A 23123-nucleotide genomic window follows, 5' to 3' on the forward strand; every position below is an offset into this window, starting at 1 on the left:
TTCTCAATACCCGCTGCCAAGGATTAATAGTGCGTTGTCCTACTTGAATTTAAGCGCCAGAATGCGTGACCTCTTCAGTTTGATTTCAGGATTCTCTCTGAGGGACTCTGTGTGTTTTTTTGCTGACCTGACCCATCCAGGCTGAGGGACATCACCAAGAAACTTCCCAGCCTGCTGCAGCCACTGACTGTGACCCTCTCAGGGTTTTCTGAGTGGCCAGCAACAAAGTCCCAGCAAAAAGGATAAGGACAACAGGGAGGGCCCTCAGAGCCTTGGGAAAACTGGCCAAGGGATGTGGAGCACAAGCTGTGTTCCCTTCCGTGCTGCCAGCTGCAGGGAGTGATGGAGCAAGAAACAGGAAAGTCGTGCAGATGAGCACCTGGCTACCAGACTGCTGTAAACAGCAGCGTTTTGTGGTTTTTGGTCATGGCTCCGTTTATACAACACTGAGCTTGCTGGCAGCAACCGGGCTCCACCTGTATCCCAAGGGAAAAGGGATCTCAGGACTCGGCAGGGCTCCGTGAGGGCTTTAAACTAGATCTGAAGTGGGACAGGGGCGCAGCCAGGCTCGCCAGAGATAAGGTGTGGGAACCTGCTGGAAAGCAGCTCTGAGGAGAAGGTCCTGGAGGACAACCAGCTGTCCATGAGCCAGCAGCGTGTCCTGGAAGGCAGGAAGGCCAAAGGTATCCTGGGGTGGTTGAGGAGCAGCACTGCCAGCAGGATGGGGTGGGTGATCCTGCCCCTCTGCTCTGACCTGCGGTGTCACACCCCTGCTCTGTGCAGCTCTGGGCTCCTCAGGACAGGAGGGACACAGAGCTCCTGCCGAGGGGCCAGCGGAGAGCGACCAAGATAATGGAAGGACCGGAGCATCTCTATCCAGGACAGGCTGAGGGAGCTGGGCCTGCTCGGCCTCGAGAAGAGACAAATGAGGGGGGAAATTACCAATGCCTAAGTGTCTGCAGGGAGGCGTCAGAGGATGGAGCCAGGTTTTGGTGGTGCCAGGAAATAGGACAAAAAGGCAGAAACTGATGCCCAGCAGCTCCCCCTGAGCACGAGGAAGAATTCCTCTCCTGTGCAGTGACCCTGCACTGAACAGATTGTGCAGAGGCCGTGCAGTCTCCCTCCCTGGGGATATTCAGAACCTGGAGCAGGTGACCACTGTGGGCCCTTCCAGCCTGTGATTCTGTGCACTGTTTATACTCTTCTCTACCTCTGCCAGCTAACACTGTTTGTTTAGGTTTGGGTTGGTTTTGTTTTTGCTTTTTTCACATAATATAAACCATGCTGCCTCTAGCTGGGAAGAGCTACGTTTTCTCTCAGGAAAGTTAATGTGCTGTACTGGCATTCTGCTAAACATCTGGGTTTCAATTGATTTTCACTGCACACACACTGAAAGTCGTGTAAGAATTTATTATTTATTATCAAAACAAGAAATTTCCAAGGAAATTTGAAATGGTTTAGAATCAATTGTTCTCGTTGCAAAGAAGAAACTTGTTGAAGAGACAACCTGAATAATAAATATTAAGAGAGTGCCTTTACAATAAACTGGTGGTTTAAGGATTAATGTAGCATGTTTCAAGTAGTGATTTATGAATGATGAGTCAGACTTGGAATTCAGAACTTGCTTGACAAAGCAGAGCGAACAATATAAAAAATTTTGCATGATTAAATTGCTTATTGCTCAAGCCCAATTTACTATTAGCTTTTGTTAGATTATTCCAGAAGAAAATCAAATCCAGATTCAAGCCCTGGACCTTCTCTCTCATGATCTGAATAGAGACAAGTAGAATGTGCATTCTCCAACCTCGAGATGCTCATTAAACTTGGAGTTTCCAGTGAGAAGCCATGGAGTTCTGGAGGGATTGAATCAACAGCTGGCATTCCTGTGAGCTTTGAGCTTTCATTTAAGGCTTCTAATTTCAGTGCCCGTCTGATGATTTCAATGTCTCGCTGTAGATGGTTTGCTGTGTATCATATCTAACGTAGGTCAGGGTAGCATTTGGATTTCCCGAGAGTGTACAGGGATTTCACAGAGCTCAGAGTGGGGCTCTTGGGGCTGCTCCATGGGTGGATTCCCCATGACCCTGGCACCCAGACAATGCCCAGGAGGCAGCATTTGGCTTTGCAAGGCCCTCACCCAGCTCTTCTGCCTCCCCCAGAGTGTCGCTGCTGCCTGAATGGCCTTTGTGCTCATTCTTCCCCTTTTTTGTGTGCCTTTGTAGGGCTTTATCCCACTTACACTCTCCTTTGCAGACGCAGCCAGGTAATGTATTTATTTTAATGTTCTTTGCCATTGCTTACCTAGAGTGGTGTTGTTCAAGTCGGGTATTCCATTTATTCTCGCACAATTTATTTTCCAGTGTGTGTTTTTAAAAATCTTTGTCTCCTCTGGAACTTGAAATTTCCTAGGAAGGTGAAGAAAAACAATGAAACTTGTTTCATACTTCGCTAATTCTTTACTTGACTGTGGCCAGGTTTTAATTTTATAAGCCTTTATTATGGCACTTTTTCTTCCCCAATATCTGTTTATTAACTTGGTAATTTCCTCACAGGATGGCTTTTGTATAATTCACATTTTTCTGACCAGTCTCGGAATTTTTCTGTTCTTTGATATATCAGTTGAAAGCTGATTTGCATGTTGAAACTGGATGGACTTCTTAAGTAATAACCTGTTTTCAACTTGTTTACCTTTTGGTTCTTTAAAACTGGCTTCTTTCTTAGTGCTTCATCGGGGGGTCTTTAATTGACTTAGTGACACCTAACTCATGTTTTCATTGAATGATTCTCCAAGTTGGTGTCTGAACCGTAGTCCCAAGAATCTATAAGAAGAAATTAAGCACAGGTTTTTGCAGGTACAAGTCAGATGAGCCACTTCACTGCAGATCTAATTTAGCCTTAAAGGGAGCAGGCTGGAATGTGTCTCCACAGTTTGCGCCAATTCTCTGTGGCAATTCCAGCTGATGTCTAGGCATGTGTCTTGTTTTTCCCCACGCAGGGATTTTGGATATGCGGTTTTGTAAATGCCCCGTTCCCTTTAGTCCCCGTGGTAACTTTAAAGGTAGACTGAGATCCTTTTCTCTTGCTTTTTTTCACAGACTCAGAACCGTATGAAGCTGATGGCTGACAACTATGAGGATGACCACCTCAAATCCTCATCCCATTCCAGTCAAACCAACCACAAGCCCTCCCCTGACCAGGTAATCTCTCTCTCTCTCTTTTGTTTTTAAAGGAATTTTTTACTGTGAGGGCTGATGATTGTGTGTCACAAGTAGTTTTCCCTGACATGCTTGCAGCACCTTGGAACAAGAGCAGCATTCCAGAATGCCGTTAGAAAGCAGAACTGGATGTTGCTGTTGTGTGGGCTTTGTGTGAAGCTCCTGAATTGCGTATGAATGGTTCCTGGTGCCAAGCTCTTGTTAGTGGGTGGAGAGGACGAGGTGCATTGAAAAGGAACAAAAACTTCACTCTCCTAAAACACCCGACCCGAGTCCTGTGTGACATATTCACATTTGAGTGGCTCGGGTTTACTGCTGAGTGTGCGGAGTGCCCAGGACTGTTCCTTGTGTTCAGTAGCTGGAAATCCTGCTCCAGGATCAGCTTTCTGTTCTGTGGATTGCATAGGAGCAGTTCCCTCATTTCCCGCGAGGACAGCCCGGCCCCGGTGCCAAATGAGCACAGGCTGCTCCCTCACGGGCTCAATGGGCCGTGAACTGAAGGAAAATCAATTTCCCATCTCCAAAGCACCGAGGAGCCTCCTGTGGCATCCACAGAGCACAGCCCTGTGCTGAGGACTTAGAGAGATTAACTGTCCCTTGGGTAGCGCAGAAAATGCCAACGTAATTGCACATGCCCCTGTTGTAATCTCATCCGCTGCAGTTTAATTAAAATATTAGCCATTGTTAATCACTGCCTCAGCGGAGTGAAGGAATGCTTCTCCGGGCCCTCTGGCTCATGTAGAAATCGGTGAAATCTGCAGGGAAGCATCTCACTCTAGACCTTTAAGTGCCAGCCTAGTGGTGCACAGAAATGATGAGTAAGGTACAGGAGGAAAATGGCAGAAGCCAATTATTTATTCACCCTGCAAAAACGGAGCTTGAAAAATCTCCTTTCATGTCTGCATCACGAAACAAGAAGGAGTGTATACAAAGAAACAAACAGAAAAATCCTCATTTTCAAGGGAACTTCCCTTTGCATCTAAATTTAATACCTTCCTCCACTGTGTGTTGGCTGGCTTGAATTTTCTGCAGTGTTTTGGAAGTTTGGTGTTTCACTCTCCTTTTTCAGGAGAGTGAAATTGTTAATACTGAAAATGAAATCAAATTTCCCGATCGAAATTAGGCGCGAACGTTCGACTGTGTGTTGTTTCTGCCCTGAAGTCTGCAGAGAGCTGAAGCCACTTCCCAGCACGTAACTTCAGTACATGCTTGCAAATGAGTGCAGCCTAGCATTGACAGATGAAACGAAAAGATAGCATGGAAAAACAAAGTAAAATTTAGACATTTTCAGAGATTCTAGCAGAGGCCCTGTGGGGAAGGGCAGTAGGGAGGAGAGGGGGTGGGTTGCACTTCTCCTTGCGAAAGGGGCGTTTTGAGAGCTGGCAAAGCCTGCAAGGGGGCAAAGCAAGCTCAGAATACTGCGTAAGGGATTGAAAGGCTTTGTACTGCTGTTTGTACTTCCATGTGTGCTGTAAATACTAACCGGCTCTTTATTTCATTCCCATGCTGCTCGGGGCTTCCCTCCCACTGCCACCTGTGCACCTGTAGGATGAGGAGGAGGGTATTTGGGCATAACCAGTCAGATGCTCTTAGCTCAGCCATTTTGTTCAGAACGGTGAGCACCAACCTCTCCTGCCAACAGAAAAGTTCCTGGCAGTCACTCTCCCTCACCTCGCTCTGTGAAACCTCTGTGAAACCTCTGTGAAACCTGTGCTCCCTCCCCTGGCTCCCGTGGCTCTGCATGAGGGTGTTTTGCTGTGTGTTCGTGTGCGCTTTGTGATTTTCTTCTTCCAATCATCCCGTCACCGTTTCACCATCTTGCGGGGAGAACTTCCCAGGGCATGTAATCGAGTTTCTGTGCAAGTACGAGGGAGCAGGAAATGTCTTTGCTATCATTTATCATCAACTTCACGGAGGAAATGTTTTCAGTTGGATTCTTTTTCAAAGCAGTTTGTGCCGCAGCCAAACCTATGTGTGCTTTTTCAATTCTGGTTTGTAAAGAATGTGCTCGGAGATAATGTTCCTCTTGAAGGTAATGTTCCTCCTGAAGATCATGTTCCTCCTGAAGGTTTTCAGCATGTCGAGATCTGCTGCCCTGCACACTGACCTAACTCGTCACAGATATTTATCAACTCACAATACAGGATTCTCCAGATGGACCAGGAGTATGAATTGTCTGTAAATGTGAAGGCGAAGAGGAATATCCCCTTCACCTTCCTCTCTCCCTTCCAGCTCCCTCATTCTTTCAAAACAATGGGGGAGAAATTAGGAGCTGTTTTTCATTTAAAGCACATTTTGTTTCTCTGTGTCCGTGTCCACAGGTTTTTGGTTTTTTTTCTGCTGTCAAATTGTCCCCACAACAACTCCCATTTCCAAAAGGGAAGACAGTGCTGAGGACACTCTTTCTCCTCACACCTGTTCTTTAGCAAAAAAAAAAACCCTCTTACTGGCCAGGAGTGAAATATTGATTATTACATTGCAATACACAGGATTCATTTATGCCTTGGAGTATCAGTTTTAAAGCAGGATACATTTCTCTGAGGTACTTGAAGTATTTTAAGGAACTGATGACAATACCTTAAAAACCTATTTCTTCCTTCTTCACTTATCCTTTTAAGAGAAAAATATTTCACGTGAGTTTCTGTGCACTTCTGTTTAAGAATTCGAATTTATTTTTTTTTTCATATCAGTTATTTGAAAGAAAACTGAAAATTTCTGTGGAAATCTTGGACCCTTGCATTTCTGAAAATTATTGCTTGGTTGTTAGATTTGTAAAACATTCATGAGAGAATAAGGCACTCTCACCTCTTCCACTTGCTCAATTAACTACAGACTCACAGTCTGTCTGGCTGTGTAGATCAAATCCCTCTTTTCAAGCCAACCAGCTGAAAAATTTAATCCAACTGTGGCAGCGGCAAACTTGAATTTCATGCCTTGGGGTTTGAACTGAGAGAATCCCTTCAGTGGACAAATTGATAAAGTGCTTCATTAATTCCCACTCGCTGTTGGTTTCACATTCTCTTTGAATCACCGCTCCTGCAATGGTTGTGCGCTCGCGAATGTTGCGAGAAGCTGTAGGGATAATGCTTGTAGAGATCAGCTGAAGCACAGAAACTAAGCAGGGGAAAGCAGGTAAGTAAATGAGGAAAAGGAAGAGGACACTCCCTGTGAAGGTAGGAACAATTCTGGTTTTCCTTCTGGAGCAAACACGGAGTTTGTGTAGAAAACACTGGGAGAGAGATCTCTCTGTTTCATTTAAGAATCCAACTAAGAGTATGGTTTTCCATAGTTTTCTGGACTAATGGGTGGTTGACATTAAATACAGCTTATCTCTCCAGTTTGAGGCGCTTTCCTCAGGAAAGCTCTTACAGAGTATCCCAGTCAAAATAATGAGTCATGCAGCAGCCTTGCCTTCCACACATCTCATCCCAGAAACTTGTCAGCCTCAGGATTGTCGTGCATACATCAGCAGGGAAAGTATAAAGGTGATGGATGCTCCCCAAGCCAGTTATTCCCAGCAGAGTACATGTTTTTACTGTGATACTCCGTGTTCATTAAAAAAAAAAAAAAATCCTTATTCTCTTTGTAAAAGCTAAGATGATTTAAGTTACAGAGCCCCTAACCTCCACGTGTTAAATTAAATTTATGTGTTACAATGATAACGTGTAATTAATAGCGTAGGACTTGGCAATGAGTTTGTTTTTCAAAGTTCCTTCGGGTCTGTGGATGCAATCACCTCCGGTCAATACTGAAGGATAAATGGAGACCAAAACACTTTGTCCAATAGTTAACTCCATTAGTTTATTTTTATGGTTTAGGTCTTAAAGGCTTTTCCCCTCCAGCATTCTGGAACTGCCTGGGTTGAATATTTAATTATGCCAAGTCTGTAGATGACAGCATTATCAGATAGAGCTTCCCTGAAATGGAGCACTGTTCATAACCACATGCGCCCTCCCTGTAATTTCTGAGGCTGGCAGTTTACATTGCAGTTTATAGTTCAATGTAAATACCATCTTTCATCCTGAAATAGTCTTTCCTAGAATTTTTCACTAGGCTGGTTTCCTTGCTGTGTGAGTTTCTTATGGCTCCTTTTATTCCCCTGATGGAGCTCTGTCCTCCTCTACACCCAAGTCAATTCCAGTGTGATTTCACATGAGGATGCCCTTCGGTTTTTTTCAAATGCTGAAGTGCTCTTGGCCACTGGCTTAATTAGTTATTACTCACTTTTATCAAGAACAATATGAATTTACACCTTAAGAGATCTAATAGATGCAAAAGGATGGGGGGGTGTGTGGTGTATCTTCTTGTGAATCTGTGCCAGGTGTGTCCACGGCGGGGAAGGAGAAGCAAAGCTTCCCGACAGAAATTCCCCAAGCTGCCCAGTTCATCCAGGTGTCTTGTGAAGCACAGCTGTGCTCCCTAAAATGGGGGGAAGTGTGGGTGTGGTTCAGAAGTCTGCTTCATCCATTCATTAATTGAAAATCATTATTGTGCTGATTAGAGCAACAGTGGAATGGTCAAAGAGCTGGCGTGGAACTGGAGTGCACAAAAATGGGGATGTTTCAAGATGATGAAAATTGGAATAGAAATTCAGAAATAGGAATTGGCAATTCCTATTAGTGAAAAATACTGTAGGACGAAAAGGCTCTTCTTTGTGACATTTTTCTTCAGTACTCAAGTTTGACAGGCTTCAACTCAGAAGCAGTTCAAAGCGTTGTGAGTTGAGCACTGGAGGCGCTCACAAAATTGAACACTTCAGCTTTCAGAGGTGATGTCTGTGGTGGAAAGAGGGGGTAAGTCATTGCAGGAAGACATTTGGCTCATCTCAAGGCTTAATGTAATCTTTACCAGAGCAGTCAAACCACGTGAAGTTTTCCCTGGGATCACTACAACACTAAAAAGTGTCAATACTTTGGGAAGTTTGAGGAGAACATTGATTTTTTTTTTTCTACATTATTTGATGCTGATTTCTTTTAGTGAAGTAAATAGTTTTTCATGGGGAGTTCCATGTTTAAACTACACAGGCATTCATTCACTACATAAATGTGATCTTCTCTCCACAAAACATGTTTTGTACAGAGCTGCTCGTCCTGCTGTCACACTTTTGAACTTCTCAGTATTGTCACTCACTACGCTGTGACCTCATAAGCCTTTCGACTAGATTTATTTTCAGTATGGTCTTTTTAATTGTTCGATCATGCAAAATGGTCAGAACCAGCAGGCCTTCATGCCTGACTCGTATTACACTGTAATTTACTGGGCACAGTACTAGACCACGATTCAGAAGATAAATTCTTTCCTGGCATTGTCTCCAACCACTCACTTGTTCTCTTTGTCCCTGTCTCAAATTCTCCAATTGTAAAATGAACAGGAGTTTTTGTAAAAGAGCAAGTTCTGCTGGGGGAAAGTGCTTTATAAGTGCTAGGTATTACTGGGCAATATTTGGAAATTGTCTCGTTAAAGTGATAGGATGGTGATTCTAATAACTCATTTGGAAATTGTTCCTGAAATTATGTTAGATTTGTAGTTGACTTTATTGCTACTTTTTTTTTTTCCCCCCAAGATCCTATTCCTTCCCAAGAAAAGGGAAAATAACCCATATTTTCAAGGAGCTGCCATTCCAGCATGCTTTACAAAGCTCTTCAGACCACTGTGTCCTGTTCTTTGCTGTCATCTCTTGTCTTCTGAAGAGTCATTTCTTCCCCTCTCTAAAAATCTACAAGCTAATCATGTAGTATAATGATGATATTGTTACAATTCTTCATCCAGGTGTGTGAAAGCATTGTGGAAGTGCCTTGTGCTTGCCTTGGAGACATACCCTGTGCAAAATTTGGCAGCAGCTACATGAGATAATCTTACAGTGCTTGAACTTGTCCTGACAGAGAGAGAGAGGCCAGATTTGTTTTGTCATGTTGGTGAAAATCAGGATTCTTCATTCCCCCTTTTCGGATGGGTTCTTACCTTTTAGTAAGAGCCCTAATGTGATGCACTCAGATGATGTAACTAATTTCTCCTTAGGAGGGTTAGAGAACAATGCTTTGCTTGAGACAAAGTCAGCTTCCACTCCTGGTCCTTTTCTTCTTTTGGAGAACAATTCTTCTGCTAACTTTTTTTTTTTTTTTTAACCTATTATTTTGCTGTTGAATTACTAATTTCTGTCAGAAGAATGTAGTCTCTGTCCAAGAGTGCTATATCTGTGGGCGCAAAGGAACTGATCTTGATACAGTGTTCATATTCCTTCTGATCTCAGAATGATAAAACCGAGATTTCCAGATGGAATTTTGTAATCTGCAGCTCTGGGATGAATTAAACACTCACAGCAGAGGTGTAACTGGACTGTATCACTGTCTTCCTATTATTCTTACAGATCAAAGAAGAACACAAGTAGATGCTTAGAGTCTAAAACATTCAAAACAGATGGCTGGTTTCTTTTTGTAGAGATCTGTGCTTTTCAGCGAAACAATTGCAAGAAGGCCATCATTCATTTCTGCCAGATGAGATTATGCCAGGTCTGTGTCTCATTTTCTCTTTTGATTTGCAGCTGAACATAATCTTCTACCAGTGGCTTGGTCTTTGTAGCAAGTGGGAATTCTGCACTCAAACGTTTTTGCTTCTGGCCACTTCCAGGAGAGTTGTTCTTGCAGTTTGTGTGACAGTCTGTACTATCTATGACAGTATCTACTATACTGCTGATTCTGCAATCTCCCAGCTATTCTGAGCTCTGGCGCTCTTAGACAGGACACTGAGAGGCAGAGGATGAGCAGCTGCAGCCAAGCCCTTTTAGTTGTCAGTTAGGGGGATAGAAACCGAGGGAGAGGGGACACGAACAATGTTAGGAAAAGAATCAAGCCCAAACCTGCTTTCCAGTGTATGAACTATGAAAATAAGCTCCAGAGAATGATAAGTAAAAACTGTAGGGGCATGTGGCTGTTCTGGAGACTGCGTTTTCCTGGCTGGTAAAGTTCACAATGACTGATGGACATGTCAGGATTTGCTGCTCCATCTCACAGTGGCCTCACTATGGGCTCTCCAACTACATCTGATTGTTAAAGTAACTTTTAGATAAGGACTAGTATATATACACCTATAAATAAGTGTATTTATTCATGGGATTTTGCATTGGAATGTAGAGCAAGCAACTCCGAAAAGACTTCCTAAAGACAGGTAAACCTTCACAAATCTTTGCTTTGAAAGTGTCCTTCAGCAGGTAGAGAGCTGCAACAGCAGAATGAAGACCCTGAGGTAGAGAAGGACAAGATTCCCATCACCTGCAGGCAGGGAGGTTACAGTTCATCTGAACAGGAAAAGCGCTGGAAAAACTGTTCTCTGGGAGACTGCTTAGGGAATCCCTCCTGGTTTGCATTAGCAGTGGAACAGAGAGCACAGCCCTGATACATCAGCACTGCCATGGGCACTCTCCCGGTGCCTTGCTGCCCTGTTCTGCTCTCAGAACACGCGTGAGACACAGTTTCCTTTTATCCCTTGGCACAGGAAGAAGCAACGGACAAAACACAGCACAGCAAGAAATGTGTGTGCTTTCTTGTTCGCTCCAGTGTAGACAGCAAGTGCTAGAAAGCTTGAATGCATTAAAAATATAAGCAGGTTGTTCTTATTCTCAAGCTGCTGTGTTTTTTGTGGAGAAGAAATCAGCATAAAATCTGACTGATTCCCTGAAATCAAAACTTGCCCAGTTACACCTGCAAAAGTTTGATCAGGAGAATGCTGTTCAAATCCACAGTGTCATGCACAAGCTGCAAACAGTTGCTGAACTATTTTTGCTTACTTTTTTTTCTTTCCCCTTGTTGATAATTGTCAGCATCATCACTCTGACTACCCAGCTTTCTGTAATTTAATGTATTAGGCAAAAATTCAACCTGGGAACTTAACTCAGAGGGGCGAAGTGTTCAAATGAAGGAGATTTTAATATTGAAGAGGTGTGAGGTATGCACAGTGCAGAGTTTATTTCGGGGTAAGAGATTGAGTGAATGCCCTTGCTTTTGAAAGGAAGGGACTGAGGAAACAGGTAAAATTCAAGCTGTGTGCAAACACCCCTTCAGCTCTGCTGAGGTATCTCATTCCCGAAAGTTCATTTTCCCCTCACATCAGTATTTCAGTTCTGGTCTCCAACAGTCCCTGCTGTTCCTCACCTGCTTCCCTGCCAACTTTGCTCCACAGCCCACAGCAGTGAAAGTTGCCAGTGTCAGGGAAAGCACTTCTGCATTTGTTATGTATGAAAATATTTTGGAACTGCTTTTGGAGTGCTTTAGGGACCCTACCAACCCACTCTGCAATCCTCTGCCTCACCTACATGATGGGGAAAGGATTTTATTTAAACAGAGGGAGCTAATGACAAAACTCCTTTCCCTGGTTTGTTTTTTTCTGTTATTTTTTTTTCTGGTCTGGAGTTTTCCCAAGGTGAAGAGAGTGAACTCTGGAAATCATTAATCCATGGGATTTGTTCCTGGTGTATAAAAATTTCAAAAATAATTTGCTGCATAAAAATGATTGCCTAATTGATTCTGTCAGAAAGGAACTGAGTAAGACAGCTGTGTCAAAATAGCCAGAATCTCTTTTAGCTCCTCACGTATATTGTTCTGGTTTATGAGGAGAAAATTATGAAGGTTAGAGTTAAATATTTATTTTTTTTTTTTTCCTTTAGAACAAATCTAAAGAATACTGAGCCTGTCCTTGAGCTTTTGTGTGGGGGTCTTCTGAAGAAACCAAGTATCTCTGTGTATCAGTGAACTGAGCTGAACTGAACGGAGGTCAAGATGTGTCTTTTCGAGAACTTTTCTTCTGTTTCCATTTAAAATAACGAAGGGAAGACATCAGTGATAAATTGCTCTGAATTTGGGAAAGCTTTGCACATTCGGAGCCAAGTTCATGCCTCATAAAGCTCCATTGCATTCAGCGGTTACAGTATTATTGTTGAACCCTTGTGTTTGTTGCCAAACAAACACAAATGGTCTGAGCAAGGAGGCATAATTCAATTTGCCATGCAAATGCTTCCAGCCTGTGTCACTCACTATCTCAGTTTCTTTACACATCTCCCAATAAAAGATAGTTAGCTGGAGAGGCAAAATATCCTTGCCTGGCAGTATCCATAATAAAACCCAGATACAGGGAGGTATACAGAGATCTGTCAGGTCCTTTTGGAATAATCCCTTTTTAACAAACATATGGGCTTGGACAAGCTCTGGCCCCACCTTCTCCTGCGCAGTGGTAGTTTGGGAAGTCGGCTTTGTTGGGTGGCATAGTTGCAACTGGATGTAACAGAGCTGGAAAAGAAATTTCCACACTCACATGATGTGGATGTGGTTGGTAGGAGATGAAGGACTGCCTGCACCGTGTTTCCAAACAGATTTGTCGTGTCCAGTCTGAAGTTTTGAGGAGATGTTTGGTGGTGCTTTTTGTTTCTGCGTGGATTTTTTTCAGAATTCCTTTTTTTTTCTGTGCTGCGCAGGATTTACAATGAGCACTCGGGGTGTGTAAACCAGGCTGGCAAGCTAGATCATTTCTCAAATTACTTAATTCCATGGAAACCTTCAGATTTATTCCACCTACACTTTTTTGTAGCACTTTTAATACAAAAACACTGTATTTTTTACACTGTACAAAGTGTACAAATACACTTCCTAGCACTTTCAATGCAAAAACATTTTTACCTCACATTGTTTACTTTGACACCTGAGATTACTTGTCGGTCCTATTTTATTTTCTTCTTGATATAGCTCTGCTTCCAGGGAGTTTTTTATTTTTTGTCTCTCAGATATTTGGAGATTTAGGGGTAAGTTAAGGAAAATTACTGAATTATTTGACTGGACATTTGCTGGTTTTCTTTTCCAAATAACCACCTATTTATTTTTGGCGTATTTTCAGTAGACACTGCTGTGCGTATATAGGTATTTAAATGCAGAGACTTAGCGTACAAAAGCTGAAAATCAGTTACCTGTATTTCAGTTGACCGTTGTCCAGCAACTGCAGGATTACCACTGAAGAAGCAGGATCATTTCATTCTAAAGCTTTTTTGCCCCAATGACTTTTAAAACTACAGTTAGGTTCACATTTGTCATAGTAAAAGGTTTTTTAAAAACGTGTGAAATCTCGAAAACCCTCGTCACGTTGTTTTCAATTTGAATCCGGAATATGTTCACAAGTATCTTTATTAGTTGGTTGAGTTGGTTCGGGTTTGCATGTGAGGTTTGTCAGGCGTTTCACATTTCTTCCTCGGAGTTGTAGCGTTTGCCTTTTTTAGTGCAGCGTTGTCAAACTTAGCTGGCCATCGGCAATATTGGGAAGTCGAGGGTACATTAAGCAGACTTCATTCCATGCATTGATGAGGATGGCCTAAACCTATCAGGGCAATTAATGAATGAGGTCTGTTTAGAAGATATCCCTGGGTTGGGTCTGTTTACCCGCTGTGTTCCTAGAAAGCTCTGAGCTGCTCATGAGAACACGGTGTGGGTTGTGAACCCAGCTCTGCCCTTCTTTTCCACTTAGCAAAGGCTCTTCCACCCTCTTGAGATAAGGCAGGGCAGCTGTGCTGCGTGGGAAGCTAAGTGGCCAGTTCAAATTAGGTCTGGCAGGAAGGCAGATAGGAGGGCACTTCCATTGACTGGCAGCGTTTAATGGATCCCAAGCGAGGGCAGTGATTGCTCTGTGAACAGCTCTGGGAGGGCTGCTGCCTAAGAACTTTCACACGCCTCATTTGGCCTCTCTCCAGCTCGAGGGAGAAGGGGGAAGGGTGCAGGAGGAATGTGCTTCAAAAAGGGATTTATCCCTGGGCAGTCAAATTCGACGGTTGTATGGAAATCTCCCATTCTTACTTGGTAGATAGCTCTGCCTTCTCTGCATCAAGGAGGGCTTCTGTTCACAAAGAACAGCCAGGAAGGCTATCCAGATTATCTTCAGACTGCAATCTGTGCATCTGATGGATGTTAAAGGGACTGTGGTATCTGAAAAGAATACCAGGCAGCTACTGCATTGATTAGACTGGTTATTACCTAGTTATTAGACAATGACTATTGCATTTTTATAGAACGGTGTTTTCTTAAGATGTGACACTCCATCATTTTACCCTCTGTGGGCAAACCTTCTCTGCAGAGCTGCTTCCCAGCAGGTCAGCCCCAGCCTGTGATGGTACGTGGGGTTATTCCTCCCCCTGAATTTCAGACAGTTCTTCCCTGCCCACCTCTCCAACCTGTCCAGGTCCCTCTGAAGTCCTACACAGCTCTCTGGGGGATTGGCCTCTCCTGCCAGCTTTGTGTCATCAGTGAACTTGCTGAGGAGGCGTCTGCCCCCTTATCCAAGTCACTGATGAGCAAGTTAAACAATACTGGGCCCAGTGTTGACCCTTGGAGAACGCCACTAGTGACAGGCCTCCAACTGGACCCCTTCAGCCAGTTCTCCATCCACCTCCTTGTCCACTCATCCCACCCTGCTGTAACAAAGCGTTATTTTTGCATGTGCGTTTCTCTCTGCAAACAGAGGTTGCCCCAAGGCTGCACAGGTTTGTACTAAAGCACGTGAGCTCGCTCTCTCCCTTGCTGTCTCCTCTCCCTGTGGCTGTGGCAGCACCCAGGTGTGCTGGTGGGGGCTGCTGAGCTGGGCAGGACACAGAGCCTGACATTAGCTGCTCAGCCATGCCTCCCAGATCCCCACACTCCGCGGAAACTAATCCGTGTAAAACAGTGTTAGAAACAAAATAAGTGAGCCCTGACGGCCTTATTAAAAGGGGTCAAAGCCCGAGTCTTTGTTGAAAGTAATGCCAGCAGCCTGTTTTGTTGTCTCAGAGATTATCTCACTGCTTACTCGTTAGCAGGGTCAGAGGTGTCCCATAGAAAAGATATCCCCAGCCCAGTAACAAACAGCAGGTGCAGCCTCTGCCTGGGGACACCAAGAGAAGTTGCCAGGGCTTTGGCAAGGCTGCCCAGCACCTCATTTTATGGAAAGGAGCCCAGCTCTTCCCTGATTTTTCATCAGCTGCAAACCTTGGAGGTTTGCATTACTGCAGGTTTGAATATGTGCCCGCAAACAGCTAGAACAAATGAAGCAGTATTCTTGTGGGAGGTCACAGCAAAGGATGTAGGTATTTATGCACTTGAGCTCTATACTTCTGTTAAAAAATGAGAAATGGCTTTTCAGATAGTTTTTTATGGGAACTGGATGGCTCTAGTTTGGATTGCATTGAGGATCAGTGATTAGATTCAGATTGGGTGAAGTACAATGAAATAAAATGGTACTTTATTAAAGTCCTTTGATTTCAGTTTTTTAGCTTGTTATATAGAGTCTGGGCTGTTTGATGAAAGTCATTGCCTTTTCAAAACTATAGAAGACTACATCTTAACCGTGTAAATTATAATTACAATTTATTATAGTTTATAATTATAATTTATAATAATTTATAATTAATTATAAAGAACTAAATTTTAACTTTCTGGTGAAGATATGTGTCTATCCAGTTTCTACAGCAGAGACGCAATCGTCTTCGAATCCTTGTCTTTCGGCATAATTTGAAACTATTCTCTTTGGAACGTGTTTATTGCATACTCAATTTACAATGAAATGTTTGTTGGCAAAACAAGCTAAAAATGTATATTGATATTGCTTTCGGACAAGGTGTGGACAGACACCCTTTATCAGAAAAATCTCCTTTTGTTGGAGTAGTTAAACTGAAGTACTGTTGGATAATCAGCAGTGTAATATTGTTTCCTTTTCCACCCATATCGTCATTATTTCCCAATCTAATCACACAGCTGTCATCACTGCACCCTTTCCCCAGTGTCCTTGGTGTCTTTGTGGATGGTTGCTACGTGATGGACCAGGAGGGGAAGAGCGCTCAGGTTTCTTCCACCGCTAAGCCAGCCAAGGTCGTGACTTAGAGGCTGATCTTCGCCTTCATCAGGCTGTCGTCACATCTCTGCTCTCCCGTTGCAGATAATTCAGCCCCTGTTAGAACTGGACCAGAACCGCAGCAAGTTGAAGTTGTACATCGGCCATCTGACGGCGCTGTGCCACGAGCGCGACCCGCTGATCCTGCGCGGGCTCACCCCGCCCGCCTCCTACCACCTGCAGGGGGACCAGGCAGCCTGGGAGAGGGGGCTGCACGCCATGACCCACGAGCAGGTGAGCCTGTGGCCTCAGGTGTGAGCACGGGCCTCGACTCGCCGCTTTGGGCTTTGCCGGTGTGCCGCGCCGAGATGGTCAAACCGCGTTGCGAGTGGGGAAAGCCGGTAGCACAGGTGAACTCTTCAGCTGATGAAAGGAGTCAATAATTCTTTTATTTCGTTTATCATTTGGGGACATTGGGTCAGAACTGACTCAAAGGGACATTTTCCACCGCAGGAAGAATTTAATGGCACAGTTCTGAGCACTTTAGATTCTTTGCCATCCACAGCTTAGTCTAGTATATTATTTTAGATTAGATCTTGAAACACCATAAACTCATAAGTACTGCCGTCAGTTCTTCACTACAGGTGGACCAAAATTTTAGTACAATAAGTCAGCCCTACAAAATGTCTTTGGTAAAAGACAATGTCTTTGACAAAAGGCTATTTATTATTTATTATGGAATTTCACCTGCTCTTTTATCCGTACTTGGGGCCGTGCATCTCCGCACTCACGGGAAATCAAACTGCAAGACACCATTTTGGCATGCTTTAATTGTTAACAAACTTTAGCTGCCCTCTATAACTCAATGTAGTCATCAAGGTCCTAAGTATTACTTTAATTGCATAAACCATTTATATTTTAATTGACACATTTTTATGAGTCTCTTTATATAAATGAGTGCAGTGTCTTTACCTGTGTTACAGAACATTCTGCCGGTAATTTCTACTGCTTACCCACCTTAGCTGCATACCTGAATCAAGACTGGACTCGGTGTGCTGGGTGTGATACCCCCATGCTTATTGACACACACACAGAGTGACTTCAGAAACCCAGCTGTATATTTCCAGGAGTTTTGGAATACAGAACTGAAAGGGTTTAATAAGAGTTTGTCGGATGACGTCTCCACAAGAGGCTGTCAATCACGTTATAAATCATCTGCTGAAATAATCTTCTTTTCTCCCAGCTCTGGTAATGTCTTGCCTTTCTTAATCCCTTCATTGGCAGTTTTGTATCTCTTGTTTCTGGACTATAATTCAATTTTTTTTTTAACTTCACTATTCTAGTCCTTTATTACTGAATGCCCTTTTTTTTTTTTTTTTTAAATTGAACTACTACAAGGAACTTGTACCAGAACTAGATGTGACAGGTTTTGTTTTTTCAACCCTGACTTTGAATTATAATTCCAAGTCTTTCACTATTCACTTCCATATGTTTTGTACCAAACTCTATCCAGTGTGCACACAAGTGTAAGGCCTAGACAGTTAAAAGGGGATTTGTGGCTCAGTGAGCATCTCTTGAGCCTATCTTGAACGCTCTGATTTTCTTCCTTTGGTGTTTTTAAAACTAATTTCCTTGAACTTCCGACTCAAGACTCATTTTTGATTGAAAAATTGGAGAGAGCAGCCAAATTGCAGGAAACCAACAGAAGCATGTCTGGAAAGAGCAGAGCTCTGGAGATAAATGTGCCTGTAACAGAGATGGTACAAGACAGTCAGGCTCTCTTTCTGTACCTGTCTTCAGACATTTACTGATTCAGCATGTGCAAGTTTGGATATCACTGAAATAAATTGCCTCAGTAATTATATCTGTGGTCTTCATATATAGTCAGGATCTGTGGGGACAGGTGGTTTTTTCTGTTTGATCAAGGGATGTGGGTAAAGAAAATAGGAAAGGCTTTCTTTGTCAAGTTCTTCTGAGCAGTTAGCCCAAAAATAATATTTCCCATTAAAACTTTGCTAGTCCATTAGCAGCACATATGGGTTACACAGTAAAGAAAGCATTGTGAGGGATTGTGAGAAAAAGGAGTTACCTAAGTTGTTCTGGAGAGAGAAAAGAATTCTTTTTTTCTTTCCTCTCACATTATTGTCTTAATTCTGCACTGCTGTCTCCACAGTTGTTTAAAGTTACTTCTCCATTCACAATTCCCAAGCATAAATAATGTCAGCTAAAATAAAATGTAGCTGTCTCTTCTGCTTTCCCATACTCGCTCAGATGGTATTTAAGGAGCTTCAGTTGCAAAACACAAACCAATGATGTATTTCAATTTACAAAGCAGACTTTTCATTTAAGCCATGGGGCTTTTCTGTTTCTATCTGCAGAGTTTCCTTTGTGCTTTAAGTATTCCCATGGGGGGTGGGAATCCGTTCTCCAGATTTGCAGAAGCCCATCACAGAACACCCATTTTGCATCTTTGGAATTTTAATGAGTTTTGTAAATGACTTCAAATCCAGTGCATTAAATTCACTCCTGTCCCTTCTAATATGATCTTCTGTAGATAATGCTTTACAAGCCTCAGTGGGAAAAAATTAATCCTCTTGAACGTTAAGAAGTGCTAACATGATTAAGGAGGATACATTTAACCAACACCAATAATATTTAAGCATGGTGCCAACGTATCCACTTCTCACCAATGAGATTACCTAGTTTGGTTTGGTTGTTTGGGGGTTTTTTTTTATAAATCGTTAAGAATTCATTTTCATACTGCTGCTTTTGGAGCTGTTATTTCCCACTGCAGCAACTTCCATTGGGAAAGGTTGGTTTGCTGCGTTTCTTCATAGCCAGTAATCTTGGTAGAGCTTTCACACCTGCTGGGGAGGCTCAGGTACAAACAGCAGGAGTTTCCTGTGGCTTCTTTTGGTAGATAAAACTGGTACATGAAATGGATTTCACCTTTTCACTCTTCCAGTGCATCCACGGTGACCCACAGGCACCAATGTACAAATAGTTGTTGGAAAAGTATCTGCCAGCATCAGCACCACTGATCTAAGGGGAATTTGTTGCCACATAAATAATTCTGTGGTCTCAAAGTTTGACTGATAATCGGTGCCTCTTATCTATAATAGTGTCTTGACACTACCATTAAGTTCAGTGATAGTCCTTAGTGACTTCAGCTGATGACAGAATATGCTGAGTTGGAAAGGACCCACAAGGATCATCGAGTCCAACTCTTATCCCTGTGCAAGACATTCCCAGGAATCACGGCAGGTGCCTGAGAGCATTATCCAAACACTTCTTGAACTCTGTCAGGCCTGGGGCTGTGACCACATCCCTGGGGAAGATTGATTGTAATCAAGCTGTGGGGCCAAGACACTATATCATTCTTTGTTGGCATTTTATCAAACACATTTTGTAAGGCTGACTTACTGTACTAAAATTTTGGTCCGTTTGTAATGAAGAACTGAAGGCAGTACTTAGGAGGATATGGTGTCTCAAAATCTAATCTAAAATAATATACTGGACTAAGCTGTGGACGGTAAGGAATCTAAAGTGCTCAGAATTGTGCCATTAAATTGTTCCTGCGGTGGAAAATGTCCCTTTGAGTCAGTTCTGACCCAATGTCCCCAAATAAGCTAGACGGTACTGTTTCAGGAACTGTCATCCTTCAACCAGTCCACGTCCTATTTGACTTTTCTTATTAAAAAACCTGAAGTTACCGGAAGGAAAGAGGAATGTTCCAAGTCTAAGGACACTAAGAAATAAAAATTCCATTCATTCATTAGAAGTAATTGCATTATCCTAGCAATTTCTATTGAATACCATATTTTCTTTCCCTTTGTCCTAGAGGTATCATTATGTTAATATCCTTGAGCTCTGTAGGATGACTGCTCTGTTTCACATTTCAGATAGTTGCCTGTAAGTGTGGGATTTTAGTCCTCTCTGAAAGGAAATGGCATTAAGGACATAATTATATGGTCCACACTTTGATTTACAGTTTGGGTTTAGTTTTGCTCTCACCTGTGCAAAAGAAAAGAATGGAGTAGAAACTGGAATTTGCTGAAAATCCTCACTCCAGTGTGTCAGAGGTGGTGCACTGCTCTGGGGCTGAGAGGCAGCAGTGTGAGAAAGTGAAAAGAGCCAAGGGAACAGAGCAACCAGGTATGAGAAGTAGGTGATGCTTTGGGAAGGCTGAGCTGGAACAGAGACCGGACAGAGCCAGAGAATAAAGCAGGGATTTATTGAAAGGCCTTTAGGATCCACCTTGGGCAGGACAAGAGCCTGGCCAGGGCTACACCCAGGGTGGACTAAGAATGGTCACAAAATGGACAAATGGTCACGAGGTCTCACATTTTTATAAGTTTTAGTCCATTTGCATCTTGGGGTTGAATTGTCCAGTTCCAGCTCCAGGCTGTGAGGTCCCATCCTTCCTGTCCCTCCCTCCAGCCCACCCTTGTTTGTGCTTTTGGGGCTGAGAGTTGTCCTTGGTGTGCAGCAGGAGAAGGATTTGTTTTGTGTCCCTGCTGTGTGCAGAGCTGAGTGACACTGACTGTGAGCTCAGAGCTGCACCCCTGGGCACCACAGAACCTGAAATACATGAAAGGTACAACTTAAGGCATCATAGGCAGCAGTGTTAGATTTCCTGCTGGTCCCCAAGCCCCAGTTTGTTCCCTGCACGCTCAGCCCCTCCCTCCTTCCCCAGAGGTGTTCCTGGCAGCATTTGCCCTGAGACCAGCAGCAGCCTTGGAGCCCTGGGCAGGGGCATTTCCATCAGAGGCTCTCTCACAGGTCACCTGCTGTGGGAGCTTCAAGGGCTGTACCTGTGGCTGCTCTGCTGGGAGTGACAGAGAGGGGCACTCCTGAATGGTCTTTGTGATCATTAAAGAGCCTTCCTTGTGCAGGAAGGTTGTCTCCCCTCTCCCTGTGCACCAGCCTCAGACCCTCTAGGCGTTCCTGCTGCTTACTAATCCTCTCCCAAGAAATCAGGAATGCCTTTTGTGCTCAGCTGCCCGCAGCAGAGGAAGGGAAAAGGTGATAATGTCACTTCACAACCTGCTGTGTCAGCTAAACAGCCATGGCTTGGTTCCAAGGAGCACCACGTACCTTGCACTTCGTTCACATTTCAGTCTCCACAGAGCAAGGGGAAGCTCCTTGTGCAAAAGGACACCAAACCTCATACCTGTAGCTGTCAAATTTCATTTTGAAACTGCGTGTTTGATTGCTAAGTTCTGAAAATATTCGACACGTATTTTGATTTGTTATACAAACAATACTGCAAGTGGGATAAACTTTACTCCAAATTGCAAACAGCCATTTTATAAACATCCTGTGTACTTTGTTCAGATTCTGCTTGTGTTCTTCTGTGTCATCTGTGAGGAATTACTCAACTTACTTGGTTTCTGTAAAGAAATTACTCTGCTATGATTTGCATTTAGTCATTCTAAATTACTCCATTACTTCAGAGTTTACCCTTGTCTTCCTTCTCTGACTGCTCTTCTATTAGCTTGTTATCTTCCCCCACTTGATTTATGTCATTTATTTTTAATTTGTAATCTTATGGGAATGCATAATGTATTTTAAAGTTAAACAGTCCACTTCTGGTCTCTGTTAGAAATTAGAAGGAATAATTGCAACAATTTATATCCTTCTGCATGTGCAAATCTGTTTCCTGAGTTTGGTTGAGAAAGCAATGGATATGGGAACTCTCTAAAATTGTTACATTTTAAACTTTTAGATTTAATGGTTTGGGTGAGGATGAGAACAATGTCATAGTCCTTAAATACTGGTTAAAATCACAAACGTTATCTCTAAGTTAACCATGTCCCTAATGCCGTGACATCATTCATTTTTATTTGTCCATGAAATTGCTAGTATTAATTAAAATACATGCAATCAATCAGCAGCATTAACAATTCCTAACTTGAAATGAGATCTAAAGGGCAAACCGCTGATTTCAGGACATCACCAGGCGTTCTGTGTGGGTGTGGTGTGTCAGAAAGTGAGAGTGCTCTCACCTGGAGCAGTCCCCACAAGCTCTTCCCTTGTTTTCCCAAGAGCAGCTCGCCTCTCCTCATGTTTTCTTCCTCTTAGCAGCAAGTTCTGATGCTGAGCTGTGGATTCTGCTTGGCTGCATACCTCTTTTCAAGTTAGGAATAGTTAATGTTAATGACTGACAGTAGATGCAGTAATTCCATGCACAAATAAAAATGGGCATTGGGGATATTATTTAAAAAGACAAGACTGTTTCATTTGAAATCTTAGTTTAATTTTTAAATGCATGGTTTTTAAATACTTTGAAAGAGCTAACATCAACCCCAAATTTCCAGGTAGGGCAGAAATAATAAAGGGTTTACATTAAAAATTTTCCTTTTTTTTTTTTTTTTGTTTTTGTTTTTGAAATTTGTCAGGCTGGATTTCCATCTTCATACCCCCCTTTTTGGCTTTTTATACGTATATAGTTGAGAAAGAAAGGTTTATATGTCATTGGCTCTCACTGCATCAAACACACACATTTATACTGGTTTGTCTGGGTAGATACAGAAGCTCTTGACCATTTGCCTGAGCTACAGTGAAGTTTAACTGGAGACAAAACAAAGGTTTAGATGAAATCAGTGTAATTTCCTAGTGATGCTTACTTGTGTTACTTTAAGCTCTAAATGTATTCTTCAGACTAACCATAACCCGATCCAGAAACACTTGATCTTTGGAGAAATATAATTTTATATCCTGATATTGTATCCTTGCAGAAGTTCTCCACTAACTTTCTTTGTGCTGCTCTACAAGCTCTTGGTATTCTGTGTTCAGGTTTCTGTCCGTAGCCCAAGGTGAGATGCCAGTTTATCTGTGTTTGCCTTTTTTCCATCACTCTTCCTGTGGCATTGTTAATGAGGCAAAAATCACACCGGGGAGTAGAAATAAGTTGCAAAGAATCTTAGCTTAATTTTGCCTTGTTTGCACCACGGGAAAAGCAGAGGCCACCGAGGTTCTGCAGAGCAGCAGCACAATTCACCCAGTGTGCAAATAAAACCATAGCATGCTATTTCTTCACCATGAAGTTATCTTCATATGTGCCATTCACGTGAC

The 23123-nt window shown here is 42.9% G+C and overlaps 1 protein-coding gene across 8 annotated transcripts in view; it reads left to right on the plus strand.

The window, feature by feature from the left end:
- ERC1 (ELKS/RAB6-interacting/CAST family member 1) overlaps positions 1 to 23123 on the plus strand; it is a 246477-nt gene that overhangs the window by 212745 nt on the left and 10609 nt on the right. For 4 of the 8 annotated variants that reach the window (XM_066184270.1, XM_066184271.1, XM_066184273.1 and 1 more), the window contains 3 exons: positions 3096 to 3197; positions 4764 to 4830; positions 16152 to 16238. In XM_066184270.1, the coding sequence (XP_066040367.1) occupies positions 3096 to 3197; positions 4764 to 4790 (129 nt within the window). In that variant the 3' untranslated portion in view covers positions 4791 to 4830; positions 16152 to 16238. Of the gene's footprint in view, positions 1 to 3095; positions 3198 to 4763; positions 4831 to 16151; positions 16341 to 23123 lie in introns of those variants that run through there. The other 4 variants (XM_066184266.1, XM_066184269.1, XM_066184268.1 and 1 more) reach the window with 1 other exon arrangement.

This window comes from Chamaea fasciata, unplaced genomic scaffold (assembly GCF_029207755.1).
Source record: "Chamaea fasciata isolate MVZ Bird 193981 ecotype frontalis unplaced genomic scaffold, bChaFas1.0.hap1 SCAF_5, whole genome shotgun sequence".
NCBI classification, from domain to species: Eukaryota; Metazoa; Chordata; class Aves; order Passeriformes; family Sylviidae; genus Chamaea; species Chamaea fasciata.